General features: G+C 46.0%; 1 protein-coding gene across 1 annotated transcript in view; it reads right to left on the bottom strand.

Annotated features, from left to right (window-relative positions):
* Positions 1 to 15,837, bottom strand: part of ATF2 (activating transcription factor 2) — an 85,353-nt gene that overhangs the window by 14,323 nt on the left and 55,193 nt on the right. The window contains exon 11 of the mRNA XM_044303583.1: positions 3,490 to 3,595. Within this exon, the coding sequence (XP_044159518.1) occupies positions 3,490 to 3,595 (106 nt within the window). The remainder of the gene's footprint in view (positions 1 to 3,489; positions 3,596 to 15,837) is intronic.

The following is a 15,837-nucleotide window of genomic DNA, read 5'->3' as shown; positions in this document are numbered from 1 at the left end:
TAGTTACAACACGTTCATGCGTTACGTGGCCTAGAAGCAGCTATCCAAGTGAATGGGGCTGAGTGCAGTCCCAAGCATATCCGCTATACATTGTACCGCGCTGGGCTTGGTGAGCTACGAGAAGGTAGCGGCGCTCACAGGACTGCCGGTGCCTTCTTGAACAGCTAATCAGCGGGGGTCCCGGGTGTCGGACCCCCACCAATCACATAGTGATGACCTATCCAGAGGATAGGTCATCAGTAAGAAAAATCCTGGAAAATCTTTTTAATCACATGGTCCTTATTTTTTATCAGCCAGTGAACAAATTGCTATAAAAATATTAGATATGTCCTATTTTGGGCCATTTTGGCCATACGGACCCCACTGAAATCAATGGGCCTGTTTCTTAACGGCTGTTTAGACAGAAACCCATCTAACGGCCAGGCGTACATTATGAAAATAAAATATCTACCATCGGCCATAGGCGCTCACGGGAACACTCACCCCTCTATGGAGGCAGCAGGACCTGATAGCGTCGTCATATCACATGATCTCAGGTCCTGCTGCCTCCATAGAGGGGTGAGTGTTCCCCATTACTGCCTGTGGTGAGGTGAGTGTTTCGTTTTTTTTTGTCTGCGGTTGGGCATTATACAGTATATATGAGGGACAAAGGGGGCCATAACATATTCTGGGGGCACTATAGAGGGGCATTATTTTTACTGGGTGCACTAACGGGGGAACTAAGGGAGCCTTAATATATACGGGGCACTTTATATACTGGGGGCAGTATGGGGCAAAACTAGAACAATATAGGGGAGTTATTTATACTGGGGGAATTATACGCTCTGAGGGCGGCATTATGTATACTGGAGGCATTATATAAATTCAGGGCAATGCACAGGCTGTAGTTTTAAACTACTAACAATGAAATTCATCGGTTTTTAATGGCAGTTAACGGATGCAAAACGGATTAAAAGCGGACATAGATGCCCAGGAAATGGATGCATACATGGATGCAAAAAGCCATTAAAAGCTAACAGTTGGTGTATTTTAAATTTTTTTTGTGAATGTATCCTAGGAAGGTTTATAAATGAATATTACCTCCATATTCCAAAGAGAAAAGCCTAATTTACTGAAAATTAAAATAAACTAACCTTATTGCCAACAGCATACAGAGCCCAGCTTACATTTCTTAAAATGCCCTGGAAACATGAAAGCAGTGCTGGGATTTATTGGTAGAAAGCTGTGATAAAGTTCTATGGTTGTTATGCTTGTTCGGGAACTGATCCTGATATTGTTGATCATCCCAAATGAATTCAAAGAGTCTAATCTTTAATACTTAGCACAGCCCTTTGCAAGATTGGTGCTGTTTTGGGGGGAAAATCCTTGACTTTAAAAGTCTCTCTTACCATGAAAGGGACTTTTCCCATAAAGAACACTTATCCATAGGACAGGGGACCACCGTTCTAGTGATTTGTGGATTCCCCAGCAATCAGAAACTTGTCCCCTACCCTATAGATAGGGGCTAACATATTTTGCAGTGCAGTACACAGACCACGATTACTCACTTCAGTGTTCACTAACATTTCAATAAACTCTGCATAAATCAATAGCACAGGTGACTATAAGAAACTTTGTGATATATCTTGATGATGAGACATGCTGTCAGCTTACTGAAGGATTAGATTACATGCTGCCCCTAGAAGTATATACAGAGGTTAGGGGGAGGAGGAGTAAGCTCACAGTCTTGCTCGATCTCTCAAGACAGAGACTGTTAGTTGGGGGAAGGGGGGTTGGCCAGGAAAAAACCCTGATAAGTTGAGAAAGAGGCATTTTTCTCTAATAAATTACATTACAAAGTTTATTATATGCTCCTGTACTACTGATTTAATCAAATTGTGTGAAAACACACTATATGGCTACATGCACATGACCGTGCCGTTTTTTTTGGTCCGCAAACCGCGGATCTGCAAAAAACTGAAGCCTCCCGTGTGCCTTCCGCAATTTGCGGAACGGAATGGGCGGCCCATTGTAGACATGCAAAACGGACAAGAATAGGACATGCTATATTTTTTTGGCGGGGCCTCGGAGCGGAGCAACGGATGCAGACAGCACACGGAGTGCTGTCCGCATCTTTTGCAGCCCCATTGAAGTGAATGGGTCCACACCCAAGCTGCAAAAACTGCGGCTCGGATGCGGACCCGAAAAACGGTCGTGTGCATGAGGCCTAATGCTGTCACTGTGACATGCTGCTGGAAACTCAAAGGTAGACAACCTGTGCTGAACAAGTCCCAGTATGAATACCATGTATGTGGAATAAAAGCCACATTCAGATGCTGTGGATCGGCATAAATCGGCAACTTATTACAGTACAACATTCACACACAGAGGGAAAACATGGCACAGATGTTAGAGCATACTGCAGAATTAAAGGGGTTTTCCCATCTCAGACAATGGGGGCATATCGATGGACCCGCAGCTACACTGAAACACAGAAAGTTGTGGAGGATGCACTGCGCATGCGCAGCCGAACTCCATTCACTTCTATGGGGCCGCCGAAAATAGCTGAGCCAGCTGGATCGGCTATTTCTGTCGGCCGCATAGAAATGAATGGGAGCAGTGGCCCCGCAAAGGCAGTGTGCTCCGATTCAGTACTATGGGGAAAGCACTTGGTGGTGGCCGGACCCTGGGAAATCCGGGGTCCTCCAGGCACCACCTTTCCCGCTTCGTTCTCAGTGTAGGTGCAGGTCCCAGGGGCTGGACCCGCACCTATTAGACAATGGGGGCATATCCTAGCGATATGCCTCCATTGTCTTAGATTTTATATCCACAGCATGTATTACTTGCCTTTGCGACCAAACTCTGCAATTACAGTAGTGACAGAGAGGCCACGCTGAGACTTTTAGTCCTACAACAGCAGCAAGCAGTCCATTCTAGGACCTGTGAATCACGACCGTCTATCTCCGACGCGGATTAACATTCGAAACACAAGCCGCCAAAACAGAAATATTAGACATTTAATTCAAGATGCGGAAATCAATTCCGTGTGCAGACGGAATAAATCCCATTACAATAAAATCCGTCAAAACATACATACATATAATTTTTTTATGTGTTTATTTCACACGCTGGAGAAACTTACTCAAGCCTTTTGCATATGTTTATTCTAGTGTATGTGCGGAAACAGGAGCACAATAGCTTTAGGGATTTTTTAACATACAGTACTAATTAAACTACGCTTGGAAGGGGGGGGGGGGAATCTGCAAAATGTTTTAAAGCTTTGAGTGCCAGAGAGACTTACACTGAAGTTAATCATGTGCAGCAAAAAAATATTTCCTGGAGAGCGGCGTGGAGATGAATCCTATTGAGTCGACATGTAAATGCAGCCAGCGCTAACCTCCCCTTATTTTCTATAGTCGATGTTAAACACTGGAAGCGCATAGGAGCTTTCCTATATTGGCAGTATTTCACTATGTAGCCCAAGGCCATGGGTAATGGAACATTACTCACTATGATAGCCAGATTTCTTCTGCATGGCGGTTACAGGGCAATCTTTATGAGCCAGAAGAAGCTGTTTCAGCTGCGCCACTTCATTTCTCAGCAGGGTGACTTCATTCTAGAGGTAAAGGGGAAACTTTCTCTTTAGAACCAAATGAAATAAGTTCTCAAAGTTCATAGCAAAGTAATGGCACCCACACAGGGTTCTGACAGCACCGGAGGAGAACTTCACCCAATGTACAAAGGAATACCTGACAAAATGGACAGACGTCAATTACAGAGGAAGGACATGAAGTTAGAACATACAACTCATTACTGATATTACATTCTATCCATATACGTGAATATGGATCTGCATAGAATGGGCACAGGTCCGCTCTAATATTCTGCCATCTGGCAACCAATACTAACATATACACATGGAGCAGATTTACTAATCGGTCATAGTCTGATTCGTCAAATGATGGTGCACGCCACATTGGCGACTTTTCACTTCTCTCGCCACTTTTCAAAAGTGGGCAGGGCTTATCAGGAGAGGACGTGGCAACAGATTTCCTATCATGTACGTCAGAAATTGGCATAAATGATGAATGAAGCTTTGAATTTCTGGCTCATGGACTGCATTGAAATGCGCCAAATTTATTAAAGGGCCTGTGCTTCTTAAAGGGAGCCTGTCACCTCTTAAAACCATCCCAAGCCGCCAGCAGTACCTGCGAGTAGCCAGCAGTGTGTTTCTGATGATGCCTTTCTTCCTGAAGGCAGATTCAGCAAAAGTACTGAAAATGTTGTTTTATCCCCTGCCCGGCGCGCTTCTCCACACAGGCTTGACGTCAAGGAGGCAGTGGCCTCCTTTTCGTCAAGTCACGGTAACCGCGCCACCTTCGCTGTGACTGACAGCTGGCAGTTCGGCTGGCTTTGCCGAACTCTCTGAATAAGCGCTGTCAGTCACAGGGGAGGGGCAGGGAAGGGGACGTGGTTACCGTGACTTGAAGCAAGGAGGCCGCTCACTCCTTGACTTCAAGCATGTGTGGAGAAGCGCGCCGGGCAGGGGATAAAACAACGTTTTCAGTACTTTTTCTGCATCGGCCTTCAGGAAGAAAGGCATCATCAGAAACGCACTGCGGGCTACAGGCAGGTACTGCTGGCGGTTTAAGATGGTTTTGGGAGGTGACAGGTTCCCTTTAACAAATTTGGCGCATTTTGCACTGATGGACTTTATACAAATGCCAGTCTTAGTATATCTGCCCCATATGTCCAGAGTATTCTCTGAACGCTACTATTAACCAAATAGCAGGATATTTTTTTGCATCGTCTTGGCTAATAGGACCTGTCCGTAAACCTTACATACGGCATTAGTCGGATGACAGATCTACTTGAATCAACATAGGGAATAGCTCCTCGTTCACATCTGCGTTTTTCTTTTACTGTCAGGGGTTTCCGTTGTTTATGATGGTGACTAGTTCCGTATGCAATGCTATTCTCTCCAGCAAAGAGAAGGAAAACTTGACAGAACCATGAAAGCCTCCCAGATGTGAACAGAGCCGTAACCCAGGCCTCACAACCACATGGTGTTTATTTCATAGTCTGCATTGACACGGCCGGACTAGGGGTTAACCCACGATTGTGAACCAAGAGCAGACCCCATCCAAGGAAGCGTTCAATAGGAAAAAGGGCACAAAGAGATGGAAGGTTATGAGCTGGATTAGAATATTAAACTGGAGACGTATACAGCCTCATATGACAAGCAGACGCCAGCGGTTTAGGGAGAGATTCCCAAAAGAACCATCGGCAAGCAATATCACAAGGATTTTCCAAAATTTGTAAAATCTCTATGCTTTATGTCAGATCATCCCCTTATACCCTTTGGACCAATGTAATCATCTTGGCATTTATACATGGCCCTCACTTGGACACACCTTTTAATGATGTGACAGAGGAATGGTATAATATTTTTTTTTCAGTTTTTGCACTTTTTTTTTTTATGTGAACCCCAGCCAGCTGTACCTGTTGGAAAAAAAAACTTACTCCCTGCCGCTCCATCACCTTGGTTCTCTACTGCAGTCTATGTCCTGTAAACTTCAAGTTGGAAGGGGTCACATTTGTCGAGGCAAGCAATGACTGGCCTCAGCGGTGACGGGTCCTCAAGTGGCATGTGACACCTCCAAAGGTTTACAAGACGGGAACCTCTGAGTCCAGTCACTGGATGCAGCAGTGTATGTGACCCCCGTCCACAGGTTTACAGAACGGGAACCAGAAGACCATAGAAGAGAGTCATAGACCCAGAAGGCTGGAGTGAAGACGCTGGGTACAGGGGAGTATGTTTTTTTTTTTAACAGGTGCAGCAGGAAAAACAAATTAGAAGAAATTAGAAAAAACCTGACCAAACTCAAATTTTGTCGGGATCCACCAATGGTCTAATGTGTATGGAGGCCATCTGACTCTCCCAACAGTAGATGTCATGAGAAAGAAAGATCTAGCATTCTGGATTTCAACATGCATGATCCCATTTTACTATGGGAAGAGTTTGACACCCACTTATCCCCTTCTCCCAGTTGAAAAACGTTTCCGGCTGAGTGTGCACGTAAATGAAGGGGATGGCCGACAGGTATTTAATATGTATGGCCACCTTTACCCTATACTAGGGGTATCCAAATAGCGGATCTGGTCCAAATCTAAAAAGTTGACATCAGCTGTCTTGGCGCCCCTGTTGTCCAGACCATCACCACGTGGCCACTATGAACAAATGATAAAATATTCAATATCAAAAATCTACAGAAAGAACCTCCCTATGTAGTAGACATGGTTGTTCATACTCGGGACCATAATAAGTAGTAATTCTAAGTAAGAATCTGAACTAAGGATCACCCATAAATTCCATGCTGGTTAACACCTTATGAGCCTACACAGCACACATTGCAATGCAATTTATACAGAGGTTTTCAAAGAATAGGCATTTTTAATAGGGCAAATATGGCTCTGCTCCAATGGGTTAATTTTCACATAAAATCTTTATGAGCTGTTGAGAACTGGCTGCAAACTGAAAGTAAATCATTAGAGAAGATGGCAAACGCATTGAAAGTGGAGTAGACGGTATAGGCAGGGCAGTAAAACGAATGCATTAAATAATTAGGTTTAATCATGGACAGAACGTTACAGCATGAATTATAGTTCTGAACCCAAAAGGTTTTGTTTAAGGAGGCAGAAAATGTCCCGAAATTGTTTTCAGGGAGATAAAACAGATGAAAGAGACTGCAGAAAATGGATGCATAAGTCCCACCTTCAAATACTCTGGCCATACCTTTCAGTCTGGGGCTACATGGCGACTTTGGCCATGCCATAAATCACACTGCAAATGGTGGTCATGTAGCCCAGCTTGTACCGCAAGTAATGAAGGTGAATAGGGTCGGGCTGCGACTTGCAGGCTGCCACGTCTGCAACCTGGCGGCTGCAAGAAGTCAAGCAGGGTTGGATTTTTGCAACCGTAAGGTCGAGGAAAATTGCAGGTTGCAAAATGACATCGTAAATCAGGCTGTGCTACATGACGATCTTTGGTTGTGTGAAGTGACATTCATACTGCACCCAAAAACATTGTCAGTCAGAAAATCTGCTTAGTGTCACCCAGACAGTGTGTCCACAAACAGTGTCAGCCAGAGAATGTGCCCACAACCAGTGTCAGGCAGAGAACATGCCCACAACTAGTGTCAGCCAGAGAGCGTGTCCACACCCAGTGTCAGCCAGAGAGCAGGCCCACAAACAGTGTCAGCCAGAAAGCATGCCCACAGTGTCAGCCAGAGAGCATGCCCACAAACAGTGTCAGCCAGAAAGCATGCCCACAAACAGTGTCAGACAGAAAGCATGCCCACAAACAGTGTCAGCCAGAAAGCATGCCCACAAACAGTGTCAGCCAGAAAGCATGCCCACAAACAGTGTCAGCCAGAAAGCATGCCCACAAACAGTGTCAGCCAGAAAGCATGCCCACAAACAGTGTCAGCCAGAAAGCATGCCCACAAACAGTGTCAGCCAGAAAGCATGCCCACAAACAGTGTCAGCCAGAGAGCGAGCCCACAAACAGTGTCAGCCATAGTGTGCCCACAGTGTCAGCCAGGGAGTGCGCCCACAAACAGTGTCAGTCAGAGAGCGTGCCCACAAACACCGTCAGCCAGAGTGTGCCCACCTCAAGTGTCAACCAGAGAATGTGCCCACAACCAGTGTCAGCCAGAGAGCCTGCCCAAGCAGTGTTAGCAAGAGAGCGTGCCTACAAACAGTGTCAGCCAGAGTTTGCCCACAAACCGTGTCAGCCAGAGAGCGTGCCCGCAAACCGTGTCAGCCAGAGAGCATGCCTGCAACCAGTGTCAACCAGAGAGCATGCCCACAAACAGTGTCAGCCAGAGAGTATGCACACAAACCCTGTAAGCCAGAGAGTATGCCCACAGTGTCAGCCAGAGAGCATGCCCACAAACAGTGTCAGCCAGAGAGAGTGTCCACAAACAGTGTCAGACAGAAAGCATGCCCACAAACAGCATCAGCCAGAGAGCGTGCCCACAAACAGTATAATCCCGAGAGAGTGCCTACAGTAGCAGCCAGAAAATGTGCCCACAGACAGTGTCAGAGAGGACACCCAGGTGTCAGCTAGAGAGTGTGCTCACAGTAGCAGCCAGAAAATGTGCCCACAAACAGTGTCAGACAGAGGACACTCAGGTGTCAGCCAGAGAGTGTGCTCACAAACAGTATCAAAGAATGTGTTTACAAATAGTGTGAGCCAGAGAACACACTTATTAACAGTGTCAGCCAGAGTGTGCCTAAAAACAGTGTGAGCCATATAGTGCATCCACAGACTCGTGTCAGCCAGACAGTGTACCCACAAACAGTGTCAGCTATAGAGTGCACCCACAGTGTCAGCTATAGAGTGCACCCACAAACAGTGTCAGCTATAGAGTGCACCCACAAACAGTGTCAGCTATAGAGTGCACCCACAAACAGTGTCAGCTATAGAGTGCACCCACAAACAGTCAGCCAGAAAGTGGGCTTCCAAATATTGTCTGCCAGAGACTGGGCCCATAAAGAGTGCCAAGAGAACATGCACATAAACAGTTCCAGTAAGAGCGTGTACATTAGCAGTACCTGCCAGAGAGTGCTACCATAAACATGACCAGATAATACTGTAGGAAGGCGCAAGGGTCCGTCGTTGACGAAAGGTATGTGTCACCGAGGTTCCTGGCCTCGGTGAAGTAAGAGCCGGTATTTTCAGGTGTCAGCGGCAGCTAATGCTGATTGACACTTTACTATTTTAGTATGGCTGTATAGCTGATTCGGGACGGCTCTTACTGGGCGTAGGCAAAGTGCTGGGTGGGTGACTACTCCCCACGTTCCAGGCCAGGTCTTAACTGGCCTTTAAAAAACCCAGCCGTCAGTGTCAGCTGGAAGTGATTACCGCTCTCTGACAGAGGAGCTCTGGCAATCGCTGGTGTGGGAACTGAGCTCTGTGCTGGGCTGGAATGTGGAGACCTGTGTCTTGGGAAAGCAGGCCACCTTAAGCCTGCATTTGGACTGCTGGAGGCAGAACCGTCGACAAGGTGACTTTTTTTATGCACAAACTTTCTACTCGATGTGAACAAACACCAACCTTGCAAAGAGTGTTTTTTGTTTGACCTTATGTGTGAATAAATACAGACATTTGAATTACAAACTTGTACTTTGCCTCTGTACTGCACCCGCTTATCCCAACTACCAGGGCGAATCCCCACAAGGAAGGCTTGCAAATATATTGTAGGAGAAACCTATCCAATAGGTCCCAATAGTTGTTACTCAAGAGGTCTTTATATATATTTAGTGCATGTGTACTGTATATACTGGTAACTAGTATTACAGCAACCATTTTCTAGCACATATTAAAATGCCCAACCTGTTTCTATTACAACTGGTAATTTCCACAGCTAAATATTCCTAGATCTGTTGCACCGCAGGGAACTTGAAAAAATACTTTAACCTCCTCAAGACCCTGCAATATTCCGTTTTTTTTTACTCTGTGCTTTCCTGGAGCCATAACTTTTTTATTTTCCCGTTCCATAAGAAGGAGTGGGGCTGCCAGACATTGGCAAGTGCCATACTCAGCTATAAATGAAAGAAGCGGCAGAGCGCAAGATTGACTGGCTGCCATCAGTCAGACCAGAATACTCCTTAAAGGGAACCTGTCACCGGGATTTTGTGTATAGCGCTGAGGACATGGGTTGCTAGATGGCCGCTAGCACATCCGCAATACCCAGTCCCCATAGCTCTGTGTGCTTCTATTGTGTAAAAAAAACCGATTTGATATATATGCAAATTAACCTGAGATGAGTCCTGTCCCCGAGATCAGTCAGGAACAGAACTCCTCTCAGGTTATTTTGCATATGTATCAAATCGGTTTTTTTACACAATAAAAGCACACAGAGCTATGGGGACTGGATATTGCGGATGTGCTAGCGGCCATCTAGCAACCCATGTCCTCAGCTCTATACACAAAATTCCGGTGACAGGTTCCCTTTAAGCCATATTTACATAACTTTAGAAAACCCCTTTATGCTCTTTGATCAAACTTTTTTTTTAAACATTAAGAAAGTGCAAATCTCTTAAAGGGGTTTTCTGACTTTTTTTTAACTGATGACCTGTCCTCAGGGCCGAACAGGTCCCCCACTCACCCGTTGATCAGCTGTTTATGGATGCCGCAGTGCTCACCGGAACTCCTTGTAGCTTACCAAGCACTGTACCGTACAGCGGCTGTGCTTGGTATCGCAGCTCAGCCCCATTCTATTGAATGGGACTGAGCTGGGTCTAGGCCATGTGACATCAGTGGCCAAAGCTAAATTGTGAGAAGGCCAAGGTGCTGATTGGCGCAGGTCCCAGGTGTTAGACCCCACTGATCAGACACTGATGATCTATCCAAAAAGTCGGAAAACCCCTTTTTTATTTGTTAATTTTTGCGCATCACCAATCCTAAATTGGCATAGATATCTGCTAAAAAGTATGCAGTTTTCTGGAGTAAATTATAGTAAATGTGCCAGGGCAACGTGGCATGCCCCCCTCCGGCAATGCTCATTAAAGAAAAGAAAAAACAAACAAAAAAAAAAAACGCTGTACGTGGCATAAAAAGGGGAAAAGTCAGAGTTTTGTGACTTTTGGCTTTCAAAAGTCACAAAAACGTGATGTTCATCACTTTTTTAAGACAAAAAAAAAATCAGGCCCTCAATGTTTTCCAGTTTGAAGTGTGGCTTCTTCATCCTGACTCTAAAACACCACTTGCATCTTGTTCTATATTACCAGGTATTACTGCTGGTGGTTGGAAATGGCTCTGAATAAGCTTTGCGATATTATGCAGATGAAGAGCTAGTATGATCGAGCTGGCGCACCATTCTACTAGCTAGGTCTGTACCGGCGGATGATTTAGATTGAAGGATTCAGTAAATCAATTATATTAGTGGAGGACACAATCATTCCTGTTATGGTCTACTGCCTCAGTAATATAAATGAAAAAAAAATCTATTATCAATGTCGTCAAAACGAAGCTTTAGCATTTTTTCTTATCTATGGATAATGTTTACCTAGAGCAGACTATAGAACTATGTTCTACTAGGGGTGGGCGATATAGACGATATGCGATATAAACTATATAAATTTGGCCAACCATAGAGATTTGATTTATATCGCCATATTGCGGTAGAACATGGCATGCGCCGCTCTCGGCACGCACCATGTTCTCCTGAGCCGGCACAGTGGAGAAGGAGGGAGTCCATCCCTCCCCACTGTGTGCGGCTGCTGCTGACCACCAATGAGAACAGACTAGGAGGAGGAGGAGGGGAGGGACGGTGGCCACTGCGCCACCAATGAGAACAAAGAGAAGGAGGAGGGGAGGGACTGTGTCCACTGCACAGCCAATGAGAACAGACTAGGAGGAAGAGGGGAGGGACGGTGGCCACTGCGCCACCAATGAGAACAGAGAGAAGGAGGAGGGGAGGGACGGTGGCCACTGCGCCACCAATGAGAACAGAGAGAAGGAGGAGGGGAGGGACTGTGGCCACTCCGCCACCAATGAGAACAGAGAGAAGGAGGATGGGAGGGACTGTGTCCACTCTGCCTAGCCTGCATGTGCCGGCCATATCCCAGGTCCACCGCAATTAACTCCTCAGGTCCTGAGGGGATAATTGCGGCGGATCACGGCGCGCAGTAATAGAGGCCAGGTATGGGATATGCCAAGCACATGCAGGTAGCTACGTTTGTATTCAGGCATATTAACTATATTCATCGGTGGTGCAGTGACCACAGCCCCTCCCTTCTACCCCCCCTCTTCTAAGTATTATATTAATTGCGGCCTCCACACGATTAAATCATTGGTGGCAGTGGCCCCAGGCTGGCAGCTTCTGATCGGAGCCCCAGCAGTGTAATCCTGGGGCTCCGATCGGTTACCATGGCAGCCAGGACGCTACTGAAGCCCTGACTGCCATAGGCCTCTTTCACACTTGCGTTGTCCGGATCCGGCGTGTACTCCACTTGCCGGAATTACACGCCGGATCCGGAAAAACGCAAGTGAACTGAAAGCATTTGAAGACGGATCCGTCTTCAAAATGCTTTCAGTGTTACTATGGCAGCCAGGACGCTATTAAAGTCCTGGTTGCCATAGTAGTAGTGGGGAGCGGGGGAGAGGTATACTTACCATCCGTGCGGCTCCCGGGGCGCTCCAGAATGACGTCAGAGCGCCCCATGCGCATGGATAACATGCCATGCGATCACGTCATCCATGCGCTTGGGGCGCCCCGGGAGCCGCACGGACGGTAAGTATACTGCTCCCCACTACACTTTACCATGGCAAACAGGACTTTAGCGTCCCGGCAGCCATGGTAACCATTCAGAAAAAGCTAAACGTCGGATCCGGCAATGCGCCGAAACGACGTTTAGCTTAAGGCCGGATCCGGATTAATGCCTTTCAATGGGCATTAATTCCGGATCCGGCCTTGCGGCAAGTGTTCAGGATTTTTGGCCGGAGCAAAAAGCGCAGCATGCTGCGGTATTTTCTCCGGCCCAAAAAACTTTCCGGTCCTGAACTGAAGACATCCTGATGCATCCTGAACGGATTTCTCTCCATTCAGAATGCATTAGGATAAAACTGATCAGGATTCTTCCGGCATAGAGCCCCGACGACGGAACTCTATGCCGGAAGAAAAGAATGCAGGTGTGAAAGAGCCCATAGTCAGCTCCCTGCTGCTGTGTGCACTATGCACAGGTCAGCAGGGAGAGTGTGAAGTCCCATTTACCCTAATAGAGCTCTATTAGGGTTAATAGGACAAGGGTTCTAGCCCTTAAGGAGGCTAATAGTTATTAAATAAAAAGTTTAAAAAAAAGTTTAACCCCCCTGAAATATAGAATATATTGCGATATATATCACATATCGCACATGCTTAAAATTATATTGCAATATAGATTTTAGGCCATATCGCCCACCCCTAAAGTGTGCCTTATATGTTAGAGGTCGTCCAGCTTTCACTAAGTGATGGCCTATCCTCAGGATAGGTCATCACTAGCTGATCTGCGGGGGTCCGACATACTTCACCACCCCGGATCAGCTTGAAGTCAGTGGCGATACTACACAGTACTGTCATCTGTGCAGTGGAGGGAGATCGTTACTCCAGCGCTGCTCCCATTGTGGTGAATAGGAGCAGTGCTGCAGCGTCTGCTCTGTCCACTACACAGATGACAATGTAGACTTCCAGCGACGGAGCTGATCAGCAGAGGGATGCAGGGTGCTGCAAACAGCCATCACTTAGTAAAAGACGACAACCCTTTTAAAGCTACTTTCACACTAGCGTTTTAGTTTTCCGGTATTGAGATCCGTCACAGAGGCTCAATACCGGAAAAAAATAAACGCTTCAGTGTTGTCCCCATTCATTGTCAATGGGGACAAAACTGAACTGAACAGAATGGAATGCTCCAAAATGCATTCCATTCCGTTTAGTTGCGTTACCATACCGCAACATGTTGTAGTTTGCTTTCCGTCCTGGGATGCGGAGCAAGACGGATCCGGCATGACCCCCAATGCAAGTCAGCGGGGACGGATCCGTTTTCTCTGACACAATAGAAAACGGATCCGTCCTCCATTGACTTTCAATGGAGTTCATGACGGATCCGTCTTGGCAATGTTAAAGATAATACAACTGGATCCGTTTATAACGGATGCAGATGGTTGTATTATCAGTAATGGAAGCGTTTTTGCTGAACCCTGCCGGATCCAGTGAAAACGCTAGTGTGAAAGATAGCCTAAGATGGATGTACCAGCTCTCCTGTTTTAGTATACAAAACATACAATTCTGGAGCATCTTTCCTTAGTAGACTGCATTTTGCCGTTCCTCTGTTATTCCTCCTGGAAATACAATAACAAATTATTAACTGCAGGTTACCATTTCGTTTGTCGATGGTGTGTGTCCCTATATAGTCCTAATGAGCCGAATCTTCCTAATGACATAAGGATAATATAGCAGCACAGGCAGGTATAGTCAAATAGGCGTACACGATATGAGTCTGGTGAATGGCTATAACTAGTAGTTAGAATTTTTTTTTAATTTCTAACATTAAACTGAAGAGAGAACCAAATTACCTATAGGTACTCATGGGGGGGTGGCTTACACAATGGAGAACTGGCTAAGCCGACTTTTACATGGCTCCCCAGGAATAATGATAACTAGGTTTCGAGGCAGGGGTACAACGTATGGAATACATCAAATGTCTTTCACCTATGCCAAGCACAGTCCTGACACTAAGTACAATGCAAGATCATCCAAAGGAAAAAAGCAGCAGCTCATGGTGTGAATTGCCATGTGAAAGGCAGACCTCCAAACATATTACTTTTACTATTAAATGCAACGTAAAAGTAATCATGGGTCATTACTGCCCACTATGCTCATCAGCTCTGCCGGCACGTCAAGTGAAGAGTTATTAAGGGGAGCGCAGGATTGATTAATGTGCTCACATAAAGAACACTTTAATTATTTCTCTGACATTCAATTTTCTTTACAAGTCATTCTGTTCTTCACAGCCGAAGGTTCTGCTGTTGGCAGACAGAAAGATTTCATTCGCTTACAATCACCGCCAGGGTGGGCATTTTAACCCCTTGCAGTGAATCCATGATTCTAACCTGTAGTCACTTGTGTATGCGTCAGCTGTATTATAATAAGCGGGGATGGAGCAGTAAGGCCCCTTTCACACGGGCGAAATGTCCGTTCGGGTGCAATGCGTGAGGTGAACGCATTGCACCCGCACTGAATTCGGACCCATTCATTTCTATGGGGCTGTGCACATGAGCGGTGATTTTCACGCATCACTTGTGCGTTGCGTGAAAATCGCAGCATGCTCTATTTTGTGCGTTTTTCACGCAACGCAGGCCCCATAGATGTGAACGGGGCTGCGTGAAAATCGCAAGCATCCGCAAGCAAGTGCGGATGCAGTGCGATTTTGAAGCATGGTTGCTAGGAGACGATCGGGATGGGGACCCGATCATTATTATTTTCCCTTATGACATGGTTATAAGGGAAAATAATAGCATTCTTAATACAGAATGCTTAGTAAAATAGGGCTGAAGGGGTTAAAAAAAATTATAATAATAATTTAAATCACCTTAATCCACTTGTTCGTGCAGCCCGACTTCTCTTCTTTCTTCTTCTTTGCTGTGCAGGAGGAAAAGGACCTGTGGTGACGTCACTGTGCTCATCACATGGTCCATCACATGACCCATCACCATCACAGAAGTTCGGGTTTGGGTTCCACACGTGCGATTTTTCTCACGCGCGTGCAAAACGCATTAAAATGTTTTGCACTCGCACAGAGAAATCGCGCATTTTCCTGCGACGTATCCGCATCTTATCCGGCCCAAATCCATGACGCCCGTGTGAAAGAGGCCTAAAGGATTTTTCACGACTTTTTCAAGGGGCGTTTTTGACGGGTGGAAAATCTGCAGCGTTTCACAGGGGCAGCAAAGTGGTTGAAATTTAAAGGGGATGTTTCACTTAGGCAAATAGTATTTGCCATGTAGAGAAAGTTAATACAATTCACTTACTAATGTATTGTGATTGTCCATATTGCCTCCTTTGCTGGTTTGATTCATTTTTCCATCACACTGCTCATTTCCAGGTGTTACGACCACCATTCAATCTAGCAGCGGTGGTCGTGCTTGCACACTATAGGAAAAAGTGCCGGCCTCTCTGGTGGTTAGGTCCCGGGGAAGGCGCATAGGCACTTTTTCCTATAGTTTAGGGGGTACGGCTAACTAACCCGTCTGTCCCATAGGCTGATTTTAATTAGTGCAAGTATTAAGTTGTAGTCTGCTCTCCCTGCATTTAT

Source organism: Bufo gargarizans, chromosome 8, assembly GCF_014858855.1.
Source record: "Bufo gargarizans isolate SCDJY-AF-19 chromosome 8, ASM1485885v1, whole genome shotgun sequence".
Classification (NCBI taxonomy): Eukaryota; Metazoa; Chordata; class Amphibia; order Anura; family Bufonidae; genus Bufo; species Bufo gargarizans.
This window is presented reverse-complemented; position numbering and strand designations above follow the sequence as displayed.